Source organism: Aquila chrysaetos, chromosome 12, assembly GCF_900496995.4.
Source record: "Aquila chrysaetos chrysaetos chromosome 12, bAquChr1.4, whole genome shotgun sequence".
NCBI lineage: Eukaryota > Metazoa > Chordata > Aves > Accipitriformes > Accipitridae > Aquila > Aquila chrysaetos.
This window is the reverse complement of record NC_044015.1, coordinates 17,009,249-17,026,266: the sequence shown is the minus strand read 5'-3', so window position 1 is coordinate 17,026,266 and position 17,018 is coordinate 17,009,249. Positions and strand designations below refer to the sequence as shown.

Sequence of the window (17,018 nt, the reverse complement as noted above, 5' to 3'; positions counted from 1 at the left end):
TTCACCTTTTTTTTTTTTTTTTTTTTTAAAGAATACTGAAGTTGTCATCCATGTAACACTTTTTTTCTTTTAAGACTGGGTTAGTTTTATCAACCACTTCTTTCATCATAGCAGGCAATTGACGGTGCATGGAAGTAAGATAGAGTGAGCCAGGGTCATGCACATCTGTTTGTGATCTCCAGCCCAACGTAAATCCAGATATTCAAAGGCATAAACCAATGACCTGTTTGTTTAACTTGTTCTACTGATTTTTCTTAATTTTAAACAACAAATTCAATCTATTTTATGTTGCACTTAACGTATAACTGTGCGAAAAGTTCTGAGTTCAGAGCATGAATTTGATCTCTTAATTTCAGTGAACGCCAGAGGCTGTGGACCTCCACCTGTGATTACCAATGGAAATATGGCTGGTGGCTCTGTGGAACAGTATCAGCATGGGGACAGAGAGCACTATGAATGCAACGTTGAATTTAAATTGGTTGGATCAAAGGAAATAGAATGTGTTGATGGACAATGGTCGTCTCCTCCCTCTTGCATTGGTAATCTATATAACTCTTACTTGTGAGAAGTCTATAATTCACTGTAGGCTAATACTTCACAGATATTTTCACAATTAAAATTGCATATTTGCAGGTATAATATGTTACATTCAAAATCATGTTATGGATGAAAAGTAAACACACACTATATATAAAGCCAAAACTTTATTAACAGTATAATTGAAATCTCAACAGTCCAATCAAAGAATTGTTGTGAGTCCAGGTCAAATTACTATAGAAAGAAAAATAAAATAAATATGTAATATATAAAGAATAATTTTAAACATATAAATAATACAGAATATCTAAGTAATACAAACAATTTATAGTATAGAATTACAATTGTTATACACACACTTTCTCTTACTTACCCCTTTTTCTGGTTTTGTGCTCACCCTTCCACTGCCCCTTTGGGTCCTAAAGTCAATGTCTTCAGCCTGGTGTGTTTTGGAGGGAAGTTACAGAACATTACCAGTATCTCAAGTCATTCACTGGGGGGAATAAGATGTTGATGCTGATGATTTCCTCCCTACAGATCTGCTTGGGGTAATTTTTAGGTTTGGTCTACAGGTTGTGAATTCGGTATGTTTAGCGTGTTGTAAATATGTTAGATACTTGTTCTTTGTGTTATCCCTAAAACCAGTTTTGATCAGCTCCAGGTCTAAGTTGGCCTTTTGTGAGCTGTTTGTAGCCTTGGGGTGCCAGGCTGTGCCCTGTCTCTTACCATCCCGTGCCTCTACTCTGCCACACCCAACCTTTGTCCCCAATTCTCAAGGGCTCTGTTATCATACCAGCCCTGTATTCACCCGCACCATTATATTAGAGTCATAATTACTCACTCTACAGAGACTAAAAACTTGTTTCTACTATGTATATAAAACCATGGTTGTGCCATACAGAGATAACCAAAAGTAAAATAAACTAGCTATAGCCTGGTCACTGGAAAAATTGCTGTTACATCTAAAATAAGTAAGACCAAGCCTCCAGGCAGGTCAGGACAAGTTCTGACAAAGTAAGCCTGATAAGCCTCCATCCTGAGGCCTTGCAAGCTCAGTACAAACTCTGTGGCCTCTTTCTAGTAATGGCAATACTGTATGTTACTGGGACACAGGGCGACAAACACGATGACTATGAATGCATTATGTATGTTGCTGCTTTCCCTAGGCTAGAGTCAGACATGTCCAACAGTTGTTTTTATAGTCCTGATACTGAAATGGTGAATAGTTCTACAGTCAAGTCTCCTGCTTAAGCAAAAGCACCCACTTTCTGTGCATGTCAGTAGGTAGTGTACCTCAAACCTGACAGTATGAGTGTCAACAACAGGAGTTAAAATTGCTTGTGCAAAACTACTATTTGTTTGTTGAGACAGTGTGGTGGGTTGACCCTGGGTGGACGCCAGGTGCCCACCAAAGCCGTCCTATCACTCCCCCCTCCTCAGCTGAACAGGGGAGAGAAAATATAACCAAGGGCTTGTGGGTCAAGATAAGGACAGGGAGAGATCACTCACCAATTACCGTCGCGGGCAAAACAGACTCAGCTTGGGGAAAATTAACTCAATTTATTACCAATCAACCAGAGTAGGGTAATGAGAAATAAAACCAAATCTCAAAACACCTCCCTTCCACCCCTCCCTTCTTCCCGGGCACAACTTCACTCCCGGATTCTCTACCTACCCCCCCCAGCGGCGCAGGGGGACGGGGAATGGGGTTACGGTCAGTTCATCACACGTTATTTCTGCCACTTCGTCCTCCTCAGGGGCAGGACTCATCACACTCTTCCCTGCCCCAGCGTGGGGTCCCTCCCACGGGAGATAGTCCTCCACGAACTTCTCCGATGTGGGTCCTCCCCACGGGCTGCAGTTCTTCACGAACTGCTCCAGCATGGGTCCCTTCCACGGGGTGCAGTCCTTCAGGAGCACACTGCTCCAGCGTGGGTCCCCCGCGGGGTCACAAGTCCTGCCAGAAAACCTGCTCATGGGCTCCTCTCTCCACAGATCCGCAGGTCCTGCCAGGAACCTGCTCCAGCGCGGGCTTCCCATGGGGTCACAGCCTCCTTTGGGCATCCACCTGCTCCGGCGTGGGGTCCTCCACGGGCTGCAGGTGGATATCTGCTCCACCGTGGACCTCCATGGGCTGCAGGGGGACAGCCTGCCTCACCATGGTCTTCACCACGGGCTGCAGGGGAATCTCTGCTCCGGTGCCTGGAGCATCTCCTCCCCCTCCTTCTTCACTGACCTGGGGGTCTGCAGGGTTGTTTCTCGTACATGTTCTCACTCCTCTCTCGGCTGCCATCTCTCTCTGTCCCAGCAACTTTTTTCCTTCTTAAATACGTTATCCCAGAGGCGCTACCACTATCGCTGGTTGGCTCGGCCTTGGCCGGTGGCGGGTCCGTCTTAGAGCCGGCTGGTATTGGCTCTCTGTTGGACACAGGGGAAGCTTCCAGCAGCTTCTCACAGAAGCCAAACCTGTAACCCCCTCCCCCCCCCGCAATACCAAAACCTTGCCACACAAAGCCAATACAGACAGTGTCTCAGAATTGAAGTAGAATGGAATATTCAAGCTGAAAATCTGTAAATACAGAAAATACTTCAGGGTGTTCTTATGGTGCAGGATGATCTAATAACAGAACCAGTAAATGGTGGGGTTTTTACAGACTGGTTTACTCTGCCCCTATACATAATACATTCTGACACGTCTTCCATGAGCAACGCTGATGGTTTAAAAATGTACAGCATGGAGCTTGCATCTTTTCAATCCTTGCTCCAGTGGAAATAGTTTCAGTGCGCAGGCTTGAAAGAAGAGTGGTCCAAACTTGAGTGCAGCATTGTTCAAATTCAGTCTTTGAGTTTATCATGGGTCTTCCCACTCCCGCATTAAGAGCAGGCTGTATGCCCTTATTCCCCTTACATGCCTTTTTCCTCCTTCAAAAAACACTACTCACATGCCGCACTCCTCTGCAAGCCATTACCCTTTGCTGTCACTACCACTACAACAGTGACAGCCCAAAGCAGGAACTGCTGTTGTCACACAGAGGTGACAGTGCTGCAGCCCTCTAAGTGATGGTACAATTGTTTTCAGTTCTTGTAATAATGCTAACTGAAAGTACACATTACAAACGTGTAGACGTATGATCAAATATAATTTTGACTGATCAGAATCAGGGATCCGGGTGAGTTGGATTGATCCTACTCAGGGATCCAGGCGAGTTGGATTAATTTAAGTTTTTCTTACTCTTTAGGGTTTATGTGCCAATGAAAAACAGTTTGGGAAAGTAATGTTAGCTGAAACTACTTGTGGAGCGTGCTGTGGAGTTACCACAGTGATGGAAAAGGAAGGGAAAAGACAGGAGAGGAATTTAGTAAACTGACTAAAAGATATACGTACTCCAGCTGTGCTGAAATTTAGTTGTTACAGTTAATGGGAGTAGGTCTGACTCACCAAATGCAAATATAGTTATTTTTATTTAAGTTCTTTCAGCTATTCATATAGGACTCCAATATTATTGTGGAATACTTCTGCTCTTTTCAACAGAAGACAAAATGCCATGTGGATCACCTTCCTCTATTCCGAATGTTGTTCTTCATCAGGAAGACCAGACCCAGTTTTCGCACGGTGATGAAGTGATTTGTGGATGTAAACAAGGCTCTGGCAATTCTGAGGAAATGAAAATAAAATGTCTTAATGGGGAATGGAAGCCTTTACCTCTTTGTGCCGGTAATCTATCTATCTCCATAGTATTTTCATGATATTTCAGATGTAAGCGTAACATAGTTCTATTCAAAATCTCAAGGACTTCAGCAGTCAATATGTAGCCAGAGATACTATAGTTTCATGGATCTCAATGAAGCTTTTTTTATTTACTCCTCTTTTAAATGTGAACATGTCCTTCGTCCTGGAAAGACTCTGCACCTAGAACTTTGTAATCACTCTGAGTAGGTTTGGGGAAGGAAACTGGCACTTGCACCGTGGGTAAAATCAAGCATGGGGATACATCTTTGGTGTACGGTGCCTTTTACCCATTTTTCTGGTGTTCCTCCCTGGTAACGACCCTTCAGAAGCCTTGGGACATATCTGCAATAAAGTAGTGAGCCTGTTGCACTAATTACTTGTAGTTTTATGCCTCTGTATACTACTTCGCTTTTTAAAAATCCTACTGGGGATTAAAGATAATACTAATAGCTACAATGTGCTAGGCTTACCCCATCCTCACCATTTTTATGTGCATTAGTCCGTCTCATTTCTGATCAGTAGTTTTCTCTTTTTTCTCATCTTCCCATTTGGTTTTGCAGTGCATAAATTGAATGAAAGTAATGTCTTTCAAAAAGATACAAACCAAAGCCTTTTCCTAATAAAAAGAAAAAAAAATTACATTGGAGTCAGTAATTTAAGAAAAAAGCGACACTGGACAAGAAGGAGTCTTGTCTGGGATAAATTACTCCAGCACTTCACTTATCTTTTAACAGGATACAATTTATAATAGACATCCAATTCTTGGTTCCCCCTTTCTTCAGAAGTGATTTTATATTCTTCAGTGATTTGAGTACACCGTACCTTTATTTACAATTACGTTGAGGATTGAATCTGGCACAAAACACAGTCTGCTTAGCTTTCACAAGTAGCCTGTGTTCTGACTCTCAGAATCACCAGTCAAGGACACAAGACCTGGTTATGACTTAGATACACTTCCATAGGAGACTGATACCTGATGCATATTTCAGTGTGTGGAGTAGTACTTCCTTTATGCACCTGTTTCTACAAGCAAAAGAAGGTTCCTCTTCTTGCTCATCTTGCTACCTTTTTATAGTTTTAGGGAAGAAAAGAATGTTAAGTTTTTATATTATTTACTACACTCAGCAAAAAAAATCATTCTGTTTCTGTAATATAGGAATCAGGAGTTACTTCAAACTGCAGTAAGTAAAAAAACACTTTCACATGGACATGCATTAGGAAACTGATGACCTCTTCATCAATGAATGCGTACGTACTTATTATCTAAACTAAATCTTTTTTTCAGGTCTTTTTGTTGATTTTTTTCAGATCCATCTCCTCAGTGTGTACTTCCAGTGAATGTTGAGCTTGTGCACAATGGTCATCTTCCCAAGCCAAGAAGGGAGACTAGGTTCCATGGAGTTATACATTATATATGTACATCAGCTGACAAAAGTATTAAACAGGCAACTTGTGTGTCTGGAAAATGGTCACCAGAGATTGAATGTACAGGTATGTTTTTAGATTTGCATACAATTTCTTTTTTTATGTAGGAATGATAAATGCTCATTATTGAAGCTTCTTAGCATTGCTGTGTCACTAGTCTGAAATAGAAACGCTTCCGTGCTTATATATATGCTTACTCGATTATATGCTGAAGGATAGTCATGAATAATTATGGGAATCATGTTAACAGTTAACTAGGTTTAGAGACGCACTGTTTTAGTGAGGCAGACTTAATAATCTCTACCCTGACAATTGGAAGAGTTGTCACTGCCACTTCTGATGTGAGGAGAAGATGCAATGATAAACCTAAGCTCGGTTCTTCAAAAGGGCTTTACCATGGTGCAAATGAGAGTAGCTTATAGCTCCAGCTCCAGCCAAAGTTCCTTTATTTCCTGTAAACTTTCAAAGCTTTTCTATTCCTGATTTTTCTTCCCCCCCCCCCCCCCCCCCCCCCTTCTATTTTTTCCAATGGCTTCCTAGTGACACAATAAGAAAAAAGCTGTGTTGGCCTATTCAAAAGCACAGACCTAGAGGACACTGCCCTTTACGTAATACACACCAAAGGTTGGATGCCTGTAAGACTGCCTTTATGTATAGCGGAGCAGGATATTGCCTGTAGAAGGCATGATTGTAGAACAATCATCGCCTCATTGCCTGCTTTGATTATGCCAGATTCTTGGGAGGTGATGCATGGAAGTGGGAGAAGTACACAGAGTGTCAATCACTCGAGGGAGCGTTCCCTTTCAAAACCAAGTGTCCCTACCTTCTCAGTTTTCTGGAACCACTAGAAGCCACAAACCAAGCTCTGGATGTCTCCTCCTTCCTAGATGTACCTCCTTCCCTCCCTTTTTCTTTCCTTTGGCAGGAGCAGCCCTTCATTCCTTGAATGGCAAAATTGAAGTTTATTTCTTTGTTTCCTTTTGTGATTCTCATTTACCTCTGTTATCATCAGCTAAGTCTGAAGAAAAAAACAAAACAAGAACCCCAGAAGTTGGTCCAGTTTTCCTAAAGTAGTTCACCAGAGAGAGAGGAATGGGAAAGCACACAGGAGCGTGCAGCTATGTGGAAGGGAAAGGAGGGACTACAAGAAGCTCCAGCTTAGATTGGTGTAGGCAACTGTGTCTCTCTTTTCTATGAGTTTGAAAGCGTATGAGCATCTGAAGGCAGCTCTGGTGTTTCTGAAGCAGAACAAAATGATCATAATATTAATTAAAGCTCGAGATAGCTACTGAAGAATTATCTAACAAACACCAGTGTTTTCTTGGTTGGTTGTGTTGTAATCTGTGATGAACTGTTACGCTTTATCTTATGTTCTATCATAACATGAGTATGTGTCCTTAGCTGAGGAGAGTACGTGCCCACCTCCACCTCAGCTGCCTGGTGCTCAACAGATAACAGTTGGAAGAAATTACAAGCATGGGAGTAAAATAGCTTTTTCATGTCTGAAGAATTTCCAGCTCATCGGTGTGAATGAAATAACATGTATAGAAGGGAAATGGCAATCACCACCTTACTGTGTGGGTCAGTAGTGGATTATTTTTTCCTATTTATTTTATTATGAATTTCTGTGTTGTCCATTTGCAGTCATCATTAGCCGGAGGATGATATTATTTATGTTAGGATTATCATGAACAGGTAACTGCAGAAAAGCAATAGAACGTAAGTTGCTAAAGAAAGTGCAGTTAACCAGCTGCTGGACAGTCACTCTTTTTATTTACACAGACTTATCTAAGAAGGCATATAAAACTTTCAGATAGTCCCTCAAGAGCTGTGTGTTTCTTTGTTTGTTTAGTATATTGCAGAATGGAGTCTCAGTTTTGACTGGGGGCCTTTAATAGTATCCTGGTGAAAAAAATCAGTATTATTTATTATTTAGTTGTAGTAGTAGCAATCTTTGGGTTTTTTTCTTTTTTATTCTTTCCTGATTTTTCTCCTTTGCTTTTTGTGGCTTGTTCCTGTAATAGGAGTATAAATGGTATGTCATAACTCAGGCCATCTACTCTAAGAAATGCTGAGGAATCTGTAATCATTGTTAAAATATTACCGATGCAGGTGATATCTTCTAAGCAGAAGTGCATTAAGAGGTAGAAAAAAGTGTTTTCAGAAATGAATAGGAGATAGCTGAGTACAGGAAAAATGAGGTGCCAGCTGGTGGCTGATGTGTACAACGGGCCAACCATTTCCGTATTTTTAAGCTGCAAAATTCTGATGCCACGTGGTTTCTCTTCTTCTGCGTTGCCTGTGAGTCTCCATTTCTGCTGATAAGTGGCAGACATAGAGAAGAATAACAAAAAAAATATTTGAGCTGTTCATAAAACAACTTTTACTGAAATAAAATTCCCAGTCCCAGTTACCGAACAGCAACTTTGACTGTAATTAGATCTCTTGTATTGTGGAATTCAGTGCAAACATATGCTTTCAACTTGATGTGTCAACTAATAAAATCTCATTTACTAATAACTAAAAAGGCACATAAAATAGAATTTAAGTCCACCCACTCTACAGTAGTATAGGAGAAGAAAGCATTGGGCCAGCCCTGACTCAGGAGGGCTTCATAGAAATTTAATCCATTGTATGTACCAGGAAGTACATTATAATACTTCGTAAGTTCTGTTCTCTTTTTCATTTTCATCATGTCATCACAAAACCCCTCGGGACATTGGTACAACTTTATTAATGGTGGAAAAATTTAATAGCTAACATTCTAGAAACTCACTTTCAGTATCTCAGAACAAGATAATATCTCTTCTATTTCTCTGCCTATGAAATTTTCCCGGTTCTTGATGCTAAGCTGTAACGGTGTCTCCTTGGTATGAACTAGAAAATAGCTTTAATTTGGTTCAAAGGAAAAGAAAGAAACCCCATGCAGGACAGAAAGAAGAGAGAAGATTTGGTTCATGTATCTTAGAGATATCTTCATCTTCCTTTAAGCCATTTAATTTATATTTGGATGATTACATTTTTTTTCTTTTCAGTTTTAGACGGTATATGTCATTGGAATATTAATAGTCTTGCAGTATTATTTATCTGTGTTTTCTGTATTTTTTTAGAAAGACCATGTTTGCCACCACAACCCATAGAATGTGCTGATGTTCCCAGGCTGGAAAATCGAAACGCAAAAATTAAAAAAGAAGGGAAAACAATTTATCTGGCTGGTGCTATAGTTAAGTATGTTTCTCGTTCTGGATACGTCTTAGATGGACCATCGGAGATAACTTGTTCTATGGGAAACTGGACTTCAGCTCCTACATGCTTGGGTAATGTCAAAAAATACTGTTTTTGAAGTGCATTTAGGAATGAAATTGAAAGAATTTTAAACTGGAGGTGGACTAGTAAGAGCCAATAACTCCATAATTTGCTGTGGAATCTTATCATCCCTCATGGATGTCTTCAGAGCAATCCTGATTGATTGGATGCAAGACTGACTTTTTGAATGCAGTCTAGTTTTTAAATATTCCTTTGTATTCTTGCAATCTTTGTTCAGCTCATAGCTCTGCCATGTGAGTCCTGGGCACATCCTCATAATCCAAGGATCTTTTTTCTACGTAGCCCATTAATGACTAGGAGTTGCTTTGATGCTTCAGTGATGGAAACCACTTTGGTGTAGTAAAGGTCTGTCCTGGTTTCAGCTGGGATAGAGTTAACTGTCTTGCTAGCTGGTACAGTGCTATGTTTTTGAGTTAGGTATGAGCTGTTGATAACACTGATGTTTTCAGTTGTTGCTAAGTAATGTTTAGTCTAAAGTCAAGGATTTTTCAGCTTCAAACCACGACAAATGCCCAGCCAGCAAGAAGGCTGGAGGGGCACAAGAAGTTGGGAGGAGACACAGCCAGGGCAGCTGACCCAAAGTGGCCAAAGGGATATTCCATACCATGTGACGTCACATCTAGTATATAAACTGGGAGGGGTGGAGGTGGGAGAGATCACCGCTGGGGGACTAACTGGGTGTCGGTCGGCAGGTGCTGAGCAATTGCATTGTGCATCATTTGTATATTCCAATCCTCTTATTACTATTGTCATTTTGTAAGTGTTACCATTATCATTATTAGTTTCTTCTTTTCTGTTCTATTAAACCGTTCTTATCCCAACGCATGAGTTTTACTTCTTTTCCCAATTTTCTCCCCCATCATCCCACTGGGTGGGGGGGAAGCGAGTCAGCGGCTGTGTGGTGCTTAGTTGCTGGCTGGGGTTAAACCACGACAAGGTCAGAAGCCTTTATTAAAATATTCTGGCATGGTTAGAAACAGGATCTATATATTTCAGTGATGAAGTCCATGCCTATTTAGGGGAATGACTAATTTAATTTTCCATATGCTACCTTTTATAGAAAATCCACTGTCAACGGATGACAATGCTAATGTTACAAAAAGCTGCCTGCAGCATCTGTTTGGTAGAAACACTACATTCATTGTGTGTGTGTCAGATTAGCACAAGCATCGACTTTCTGTATCTTTTCAGAAATGCCATGTGGAAGTGTTCCAAAAGTTGCCAATGCTCAAATTGAAGGCAGAAACAAGGAAATCTATGAGCCTGGTGAAACAATTCGCTACCAGTGTGATGCAGGGTTCCTGACTGTTGGTTCCCCCGAAATTATTTGCAGAGAAGGAAATTGGACAGCACCGCCCTTCTGTGAAGGTATAGGTTCTACCTCTAAGTAGTCTGTGATCCTTCTTAGTCTCGTGTTGTGAATTAAAGTAATGTCAGCGCAGGCATGCAGGTGAGTCAGGCCAAGAGAGCGAGGAGGTGACTTGCTTTGAATGGACTGCTCCAACACCTATTTTTCTGGCTCCTGAGAAACAACAAGCAGGATAGGTCAGCAAGGAAATGGTTTCCCCTGTGGGCTGAAGCTAGTAGCTGAAACGTAGCTCTCTGCTGAAATCAAGCAGGCCAAGCGTTATGGAGGAATGGATGCTGGCTGCAGAGGGGGAGATAACTGGTGGGGTAATAGATCTTATTTTCACGTCACTAAGAATGCTGGTTGCTGAAAGTGGCCTTCAAATAGCAAAGAAATCATTTCACTCTCCAGCCCTTTGGCACACGAAGCTGTACAGCACCAATCTGCACATTGGGCTGATCTCTGCAACTCCTTTTCTCTTTTTAGTCACTCTAGGCAAAAAAAATAAAAAAAGTGTGGTGAAGCATTGCAGAATAAAGACCATAATATCTTCCTTTTCTGCCTGCAGAAAATGATCTGCATAACGCAAACCGTTTTTGCTCCTCAGGAGCACTGGTGGTCTGGAGTGCAATGTTCTGTGATTGTCATATTGCTGCACTACTGTTCTTAAATGCACTTCTCTTTTCAGATGTTAGCTGTGGAGCCGCACCTGAAATTCCCAATGCTTATATTACAAGCGCTCAACAGGAGAGGTATCTGCCCGGTGCCAGAGTGCAGTATGAGTGTGAACGCAATTTTCAACTGATGGGTGGAAATTATGTCACTTGTACGAATGGAGAATGGTCACAAGCACCAACTTGCAGAGGTAGGAATGTGTGCTTTCACCTTGCCTGTTAGCGTAGAGGGGACTGTTTGTTTACCTAAACACGCTAAAGACTTTACCTTTTTTTACTTCTGTTTTCTTGGTGCACCCCAACTTTGTGCTTCCTATTGCTTCCTTGCACAGCGCTTTGATTTAGCTGGATGCTTCTAGAAATGCCGGGGATATTTTCATCAACAGCAAAAATGTCTTGAAGAAACAGGGCCTAAAATGTGCTGCTCTGTCATTCTCCTGCACGATACTGGCATTTCCCCAGAGTCTGCCATTTCAGCGACCTTCACTAGAAAGATACGTAAGGGCTCCTCTGTTCTGTTCAAACCTGTCAGGGAGTACCTGAATGGAAGAAGCAGTAGGGGAGACAAAGAGCCGTTCTTCTCCAGGGCTCCACTCTGACCAATACAGACCCCGGCAGAGACTCAGATCTCAACCACGTAAGATCTGCTCTGGCTGTGGAAGTGGGAAGAGCGTTCCTGTGACAAGGAACTGTCGGGAACTGTGCTCCTGTCCCCCGCCCAAGTCTGTGGCTGCCAGGCAAACAAGTGCTACTTGGCTTTCTCACACCTCATGGAGCTGACTGCACTTACCTGTCCCTGAGCAGTGCTGGCTGACAAGCTCCTCCGGAGCTCTGCGGTTCAGCAGAGCACCAGCTTGGCTGCTGGCCCTGCGACTTCCAGGAATGCCAGGGCTCGCCAGGGAGGGACATGGGCACACAGGAAGGCTGGTGTGGCTTCTTGTGCCATGAGGCGTAGCTACAGAAATGCTGGCTTTTTCTAGAAGCTCTCATTGACCCTGCCATCTCCTGAGAGTCCCAGAAAGTGTGTTCTGCTGCCACTGTCACACCTGATTTTTTCTCCATGGTGAACTCTTGAAGCTGTGACCCACCTGAGGCAGAAAATCTGGACAGAAATTGTAGCAAGGTTGATGCCTTTAATTGTCTGTTGTATAGGGGAACACCTCAAGGACTGCAAACCTGACTGCAGCAGTGTCTCTTTTCAGACGTGACGTGTGAACCTCCTCCAGAAATTGCTGGTGGTAAAGTTCAAGGTGTTAAAAAGTCAAGGTATTTGCCTGCGGAGAGTGCTCGCTATCAGTGCTGGCAAGGTTTTGAGATGACTGGGACTGCCACCGTCACGTGTCGGAATGGGACGTGGACAGTGCTGCCAAAGTGCAAAGGTAATTTCTCTCTCTTCATACAGTCGCCTGTCAGTGATACTGTCATGAAGCTGACTCAGTGGCATTTCCTTCTCCAAATTTCAGTCTCATGACTGTGCACAAACGCAAGGTATCTGGCACACTCAGGAAAAAGCCATTTTCCCAGGTATCTGCTCAGGTGAGTTTAGCAGCTGAGTGATCCAGGTGGCTTCACTTGAGAGGGCCACATCTGGAAAACCACCCTGAGGCTGAGAGCAGTTGCTGGCCAGGTCTAATTTTGAGTTGCAGCCCTTGGACTTCTTAGAATCTACTTTTGGTGGCTGCCTGATGAGAAGAGGGTGAGAAATTTTGCTGTCAGTGTTGGAGAGCAGAGCCCACAGCTTCCCTGCCAGTTGACATCCAGATAATGCAGACGATGCATTGCTGCATTGCATGTCATGGAGTCAAAGCAACTGTTAAATCAACTGAGGGTAGAATTTGATGTGTGAGCCAATACCTAGGTACTGTGTTGGTGCCTCCTGGGATTTCATGAGTGCCCTGAACAGCCCCATTTGTTTTTGTTAGACATCCAGAAAGTTTCAGCACATGAACCAATGCAGCAGCATTTGACTCAAACACCACCCAGCCGGGAGCTGAAAGGGGTGCAGAAACAGCAGACGAATTAAGACGAGGCTCCATGTTGTGGCTCCAGAACAGAATGCCAAGTGCAAGGAGGCCCACTGCTGGTACCAAGGGACCTGGGTCTTCTCTGAAGATCTCCCAACGCAAGGTCCGTTGGAAGGCCAGACTTGGCAGCAGTGTGGTGCTTGAATAGATATAAAAATCCGTGAGGCAGCAATGCTTCAGGATTGGCACGTGTGAACTCCCCGGTGGCCCTAAGTGGCCCACAGAGCCCAAGGGCTGTCCCATTAGTGACTGCAGTGGTGCAGTTCAGTGGCAGTTGTTACTGTTTGCATTCGGATCCACTTTTCTCACTGCCCAGGCAGCGCAGCGCAGGGAGGAGGTGGGTGTCAGGCTCTTCTGCAGAAAGAGCTGTGCCAAATGCTACACCGTTGTGTGGGATGAGGGAAAGTCCTGCAGGCAGCTGCAAGCACTTCAGCTGTGGGCAAATGGGGTGAACTGGCAGCTATGAGTCCCAGCACTGGAGAAATGAGAAACTCTTGCTCTTTTTCACCTGCCAGGTATATGGTTTTTCTCCCTGCTTTCCTCCAGCTCTCTCAGAGTACTGCCAACGTACTGTCCAGTAGTATTTGTGGCCAGGCCTCTGTTGCAATTAAACTCTTGTGGCTTTCTCTGATTGGGAATTTTCTTCCAGGGAAAGGTGGGAAATGTGGCCCGCCTCCAGTTATTGAAAACGGAGACCTTCTTTCCTTCCCCATGCAAGAATATCGACAAGGTACAACTCTGGAGTACAAATGCCCAAGTCTCTATGTCCTGGAAGGATCTCGGTATATCACCTGTACTGATGGGCAGTGGACAAGCCCCCCGGTTTGCCTAGGTAGGTTGAAGCACGTGCTGGGTGGCCAAAGACCATGTGACTGCTCCTGTTGTCTTTTTCTCAGATCCCAAGGGCATCACTTGTACAGCAGCCCTTGTGCTGGGGCTGTGATGCCGGCAGGGCAGAACGGCAGCGAGTCCTCCTTTTGTCCAGGAGTTTCTTCTTGAAGTTGGCTCGTGTAGTTCCCTCTGCTGCCTGCTGTCTCTCACCACCACAACGGGTTCGGGAGGAGGCGAGTTTGGCTGAACCCCACTGTGTGAGGGGATCTCCATCACCGTGCAGGGCTCCCGCGTGCTCCCGAGTTGGCGACGCTGCTACAGTCAGCAGGCTGGGAGTGGGGAGGATGGGTCTGAGCGTGTGGCAGTGCTGGGGAAATCCGGGGGTGCATCCGTGACGTGGCCGTAAGGAAACAAATTTAGAGATGTCCTGAGCAGAAGGGAAGGAGGGATCTCAAAAAGGACATGGGGAAGTTCATTGGTGCCTGGCGACTTCCCCACCCGTGCTTCGATCTTGCCCTGCATGGCTGTCAGAGCGAAAAAGCTTCTCCTTAGCTCTGCGTGGGGTCTCAGCTATGGGCTTTTTTCCCTTTAGCTTGGATGTGAACGTCTTTCCTGTTGCAAGTAACAGAGGGTGAGAGCAAGTAGCTGGAAGCACTTGTGATGCAAAGAACTTCTGTAGGCTCTAGGGGAAAAAAAGTTACCTGTGGTGCATCTATGTGAAGTGATGACACTCTTCTCTTGCCTTTTTCAAGTGGCCTGTACAGCATCTGAAGAAGACATGGGCAGAAACAATATTGAGCTGAAATGGATCATAGGAAGAAGAAAGCTGTATTCCAGATCGGGTGACTTTATTGAATTCCGGTGTAAAATAGGATATTTGGCAGACCCAGCATCTTCTCCCTTCAGAGCACAGTGCGTGGAGGGGACATTAGAATATCCACGGTGCAAGCCAGGAAGTAAGTGATCTCCAGTTTGGCCACAGCTTAGCCGCTCTGTTGTTGCATTTTTAGTGCTGAAGCCGAGGGGAAAGCCTTTAGCTTTCCTGGGGGAGCACCTGGGGAGGAGCCAGGGTGTGGGAGCATCCTGTGAGCTGCGGGTGGTGAGGGGCAGAGCCCCCAAAAAGCCATTGACTGGCGTACCTGAGCTGGAAAGACTGCTGGGGTAAGGGCTCTCAGCTGGTACCAGGAGTTTCAGCACATCAGTTGCCCTGTGTGAGGTCTACAGGCAAATAATGAAAGTACTTTTTGCAGAGAACTGTACAGTGCACGCGAGGATTATGGAAAGGAACAACATTCAACTACAGTCATCAAGCCGGTTGAGCTCTTCCACCTATCGCTCTGGAGAGTATGTTTTCTTTGAATGCAGATGGTTCCACCGTCAAGTTTCACGGCCTGAGTGTTTTAGAGCAGAATGCCTGGATGGAGTGATTAAGTATCCTTCATGTGAATGTAAGTGCTCGGTGCCAAGGACACAGGGGGGCTGTAGGAGGCAGGCTTGGTCATCACGCCTTTTCCCCTTTCTTCTCTTTATGCTGCAGGATTGCTTGGATAAATGAAAATGGCATGAAGGAGCCCAGCTGTGGAAGCGAAAGATCCCTCAACCGACCCAGTGATTTGAGCTCAATTTTTCCTGGCGTTTCCCGTTTTGCTGTGCTTTGTTTGCAGCTTAGCCGGTGTTCTGTCTTGGAATTTGTCAATGTTTTTCTTTTTATTATTGGATGATTGTGTTTACATTTTCTCCACATTCTATCCATTTTTGTAAATGTATTTACATATTGCAAATGTGTTTACATTTTATCTATCGGAATGGTTGTTCTTGCATTTTATCCATTCTATGTTGATCTCACTGTTATTTTTATTAGCAATTGTGTCCTGAAATAGGCTGGCTTTGGTGGCATACTGAGACAAGAATTAAAGCCCACAGGTAATAATGAGCAAGGAGAGTGTGTTTGGCCTTGTCTGCTCCTTCTCCGTGTGCTTGCCTGGAAACTAGCCTGGGGTCATGGCAGAGGTGAGTGTCCTGACCGCCTGATCAGGATGAGCAAGTGAGTGGAGTCTCTTTTCAACGACTCCAGGAAGTCTCTACATCACAGGCCCAGTTCTTCTGGGGGACTTGAGCCTCCCTGACATTTGCTGGAAGGGCAAGATGTTGGGATGCAAGTAATGGGGGTTTCTGGGTGGAGGTGGGGATGACTTCTTGGTCCAGGCCCTGGATGGGCCACTCTGCACAGCACACAGCTCCATCTGCTGCTCACTGACAAGGAAGAAATGTCTGGCGTTGTGGATATCAATGGCAGCCTTGGGTGTGGTGAACATGTACTAATGGAGTTCGTGATTCAGAGGGGAGAGAGAAAATCTTGTAGCAGAGTACAAATCATGCACCTTAGGAGAGCAGATTTTCGCTCATTTAGGAAACTAGTAGGTGGGATTGCTGGGGAGTCATAAAGGAGTCCAGAAAATCTTACAAGTCTGGAAGGACAGAATCTTCCAAGCACAGGTATATTCAGTTCTGATGCTCAGGAGGAAAAACACATTTAGCAGGACTCTGGCTTGACTAATCAGAGACTTCACATAGATTTTTGAAGCAGAAAAGAAATCAATGTACAGGAGATTGAGGCAAAAACACGCAACAAGTTGAACTGTCCGTGGCATTGACTTGGCCTGTATGGGTAGTGTTACAAAGCTGAAGCTCATCCAGAGTGACACTTGCAGGGACAGCAAGCATCACAAGAAGCTATTCTATTACTACACTAGCATTAAAAAAACAATAAAAAAGAAGAATGTGGCCTGTCACTAAATGGGGTAGGTGATTTAGGGACAGCAGCCCCGCATGAAGCTGAAGTACTTGATGCATTCTTTGCCTCAGTGTTCATCAACATGATGCTGTCTTCAGTTCTGAAATCCACTCCATCCTGTCCTCTGCCCACAAACAAACATCCCGTGTTATGCGTACATCCAGAGGAAGTTTTTGGGGGGGCTAAAGGACCTCAGAGGCTTGGCCATGCTCATTGAGGGCTACTGCAGCCATTTTGCTGTGGCACTGGGCTTGGCGATGCAGAGCTGGGGATGAACCATTCATAGGAAAAGCACCCTTGGGCCCCACAGTCAGGAAACGCATTTGCA

General features: G+C 44.1%; 1 protein-coding gene across 3 annotated transcripts in view; it reads left to right on the top strand.

The window, feature by feature from the left end:
* LOC115349341 (complement factor H-like) overlaps positions 1 to 15,829 on the top strand; it is a 31,864-nt gene extending 16,035 nt beyond the window's left edge. For all 3 annotated transcript variants that reach the window (XM_030033482.2, XM_030033483.2, XM_030033484.2), the window contains 12 exons: positions 357 to 539; positions 4,070 to 4,252; positions 5,576 to 5,758; positions 7,094 to 7,273; positions 8,803 to 9,009; positions 10,211 to 10,387; positions 11,056 to 11,232; positions 12,244 to 12,420; positions 13,715 to 13,897; positions 14,649 to 14,852; positions 15,147 to 15,344; positions 15,434 to 15,829. In XM_030033482.2, the coding sequence (XP_029889342.1) occupies positions 357 to 539; positions 4,070 to 4,252; positions 5,576 to 5,758; positions 7,094 to 7,273; positions 8,803 to 9,009; positions 10,211 to 10,387; positions 11,056 to 11,232; positions 12,244 to 12,420; positions 13,715 to 13,897; positions 14,649 to 14,852; positions 15,147 to 15,344; positions 15,434 to 15,435 (2,054 nt within the window). In that variant the 3' untranslated portion in view covers positions 15,436 to 15,829. The remainder of the gene's footprint in view (positions 1 to 356; positions 540 to 4,069; positions 4,253 to 5,575; positions 5,759 to 7,093; positions 7,274 to 8,802; positions 9,010 to 10,210; positions 10,388 to 11,055; positions 11,233 to 12,243; positions 12,421 to 13,714; positions 13,898 to 14,648; positions 14,853 to 15,146; positions 15,345 to 15,433) is intronic.
* The last annotated feature ends 1,189 nt before the right edge of the window (positions 15,830 to 17,018 follow it).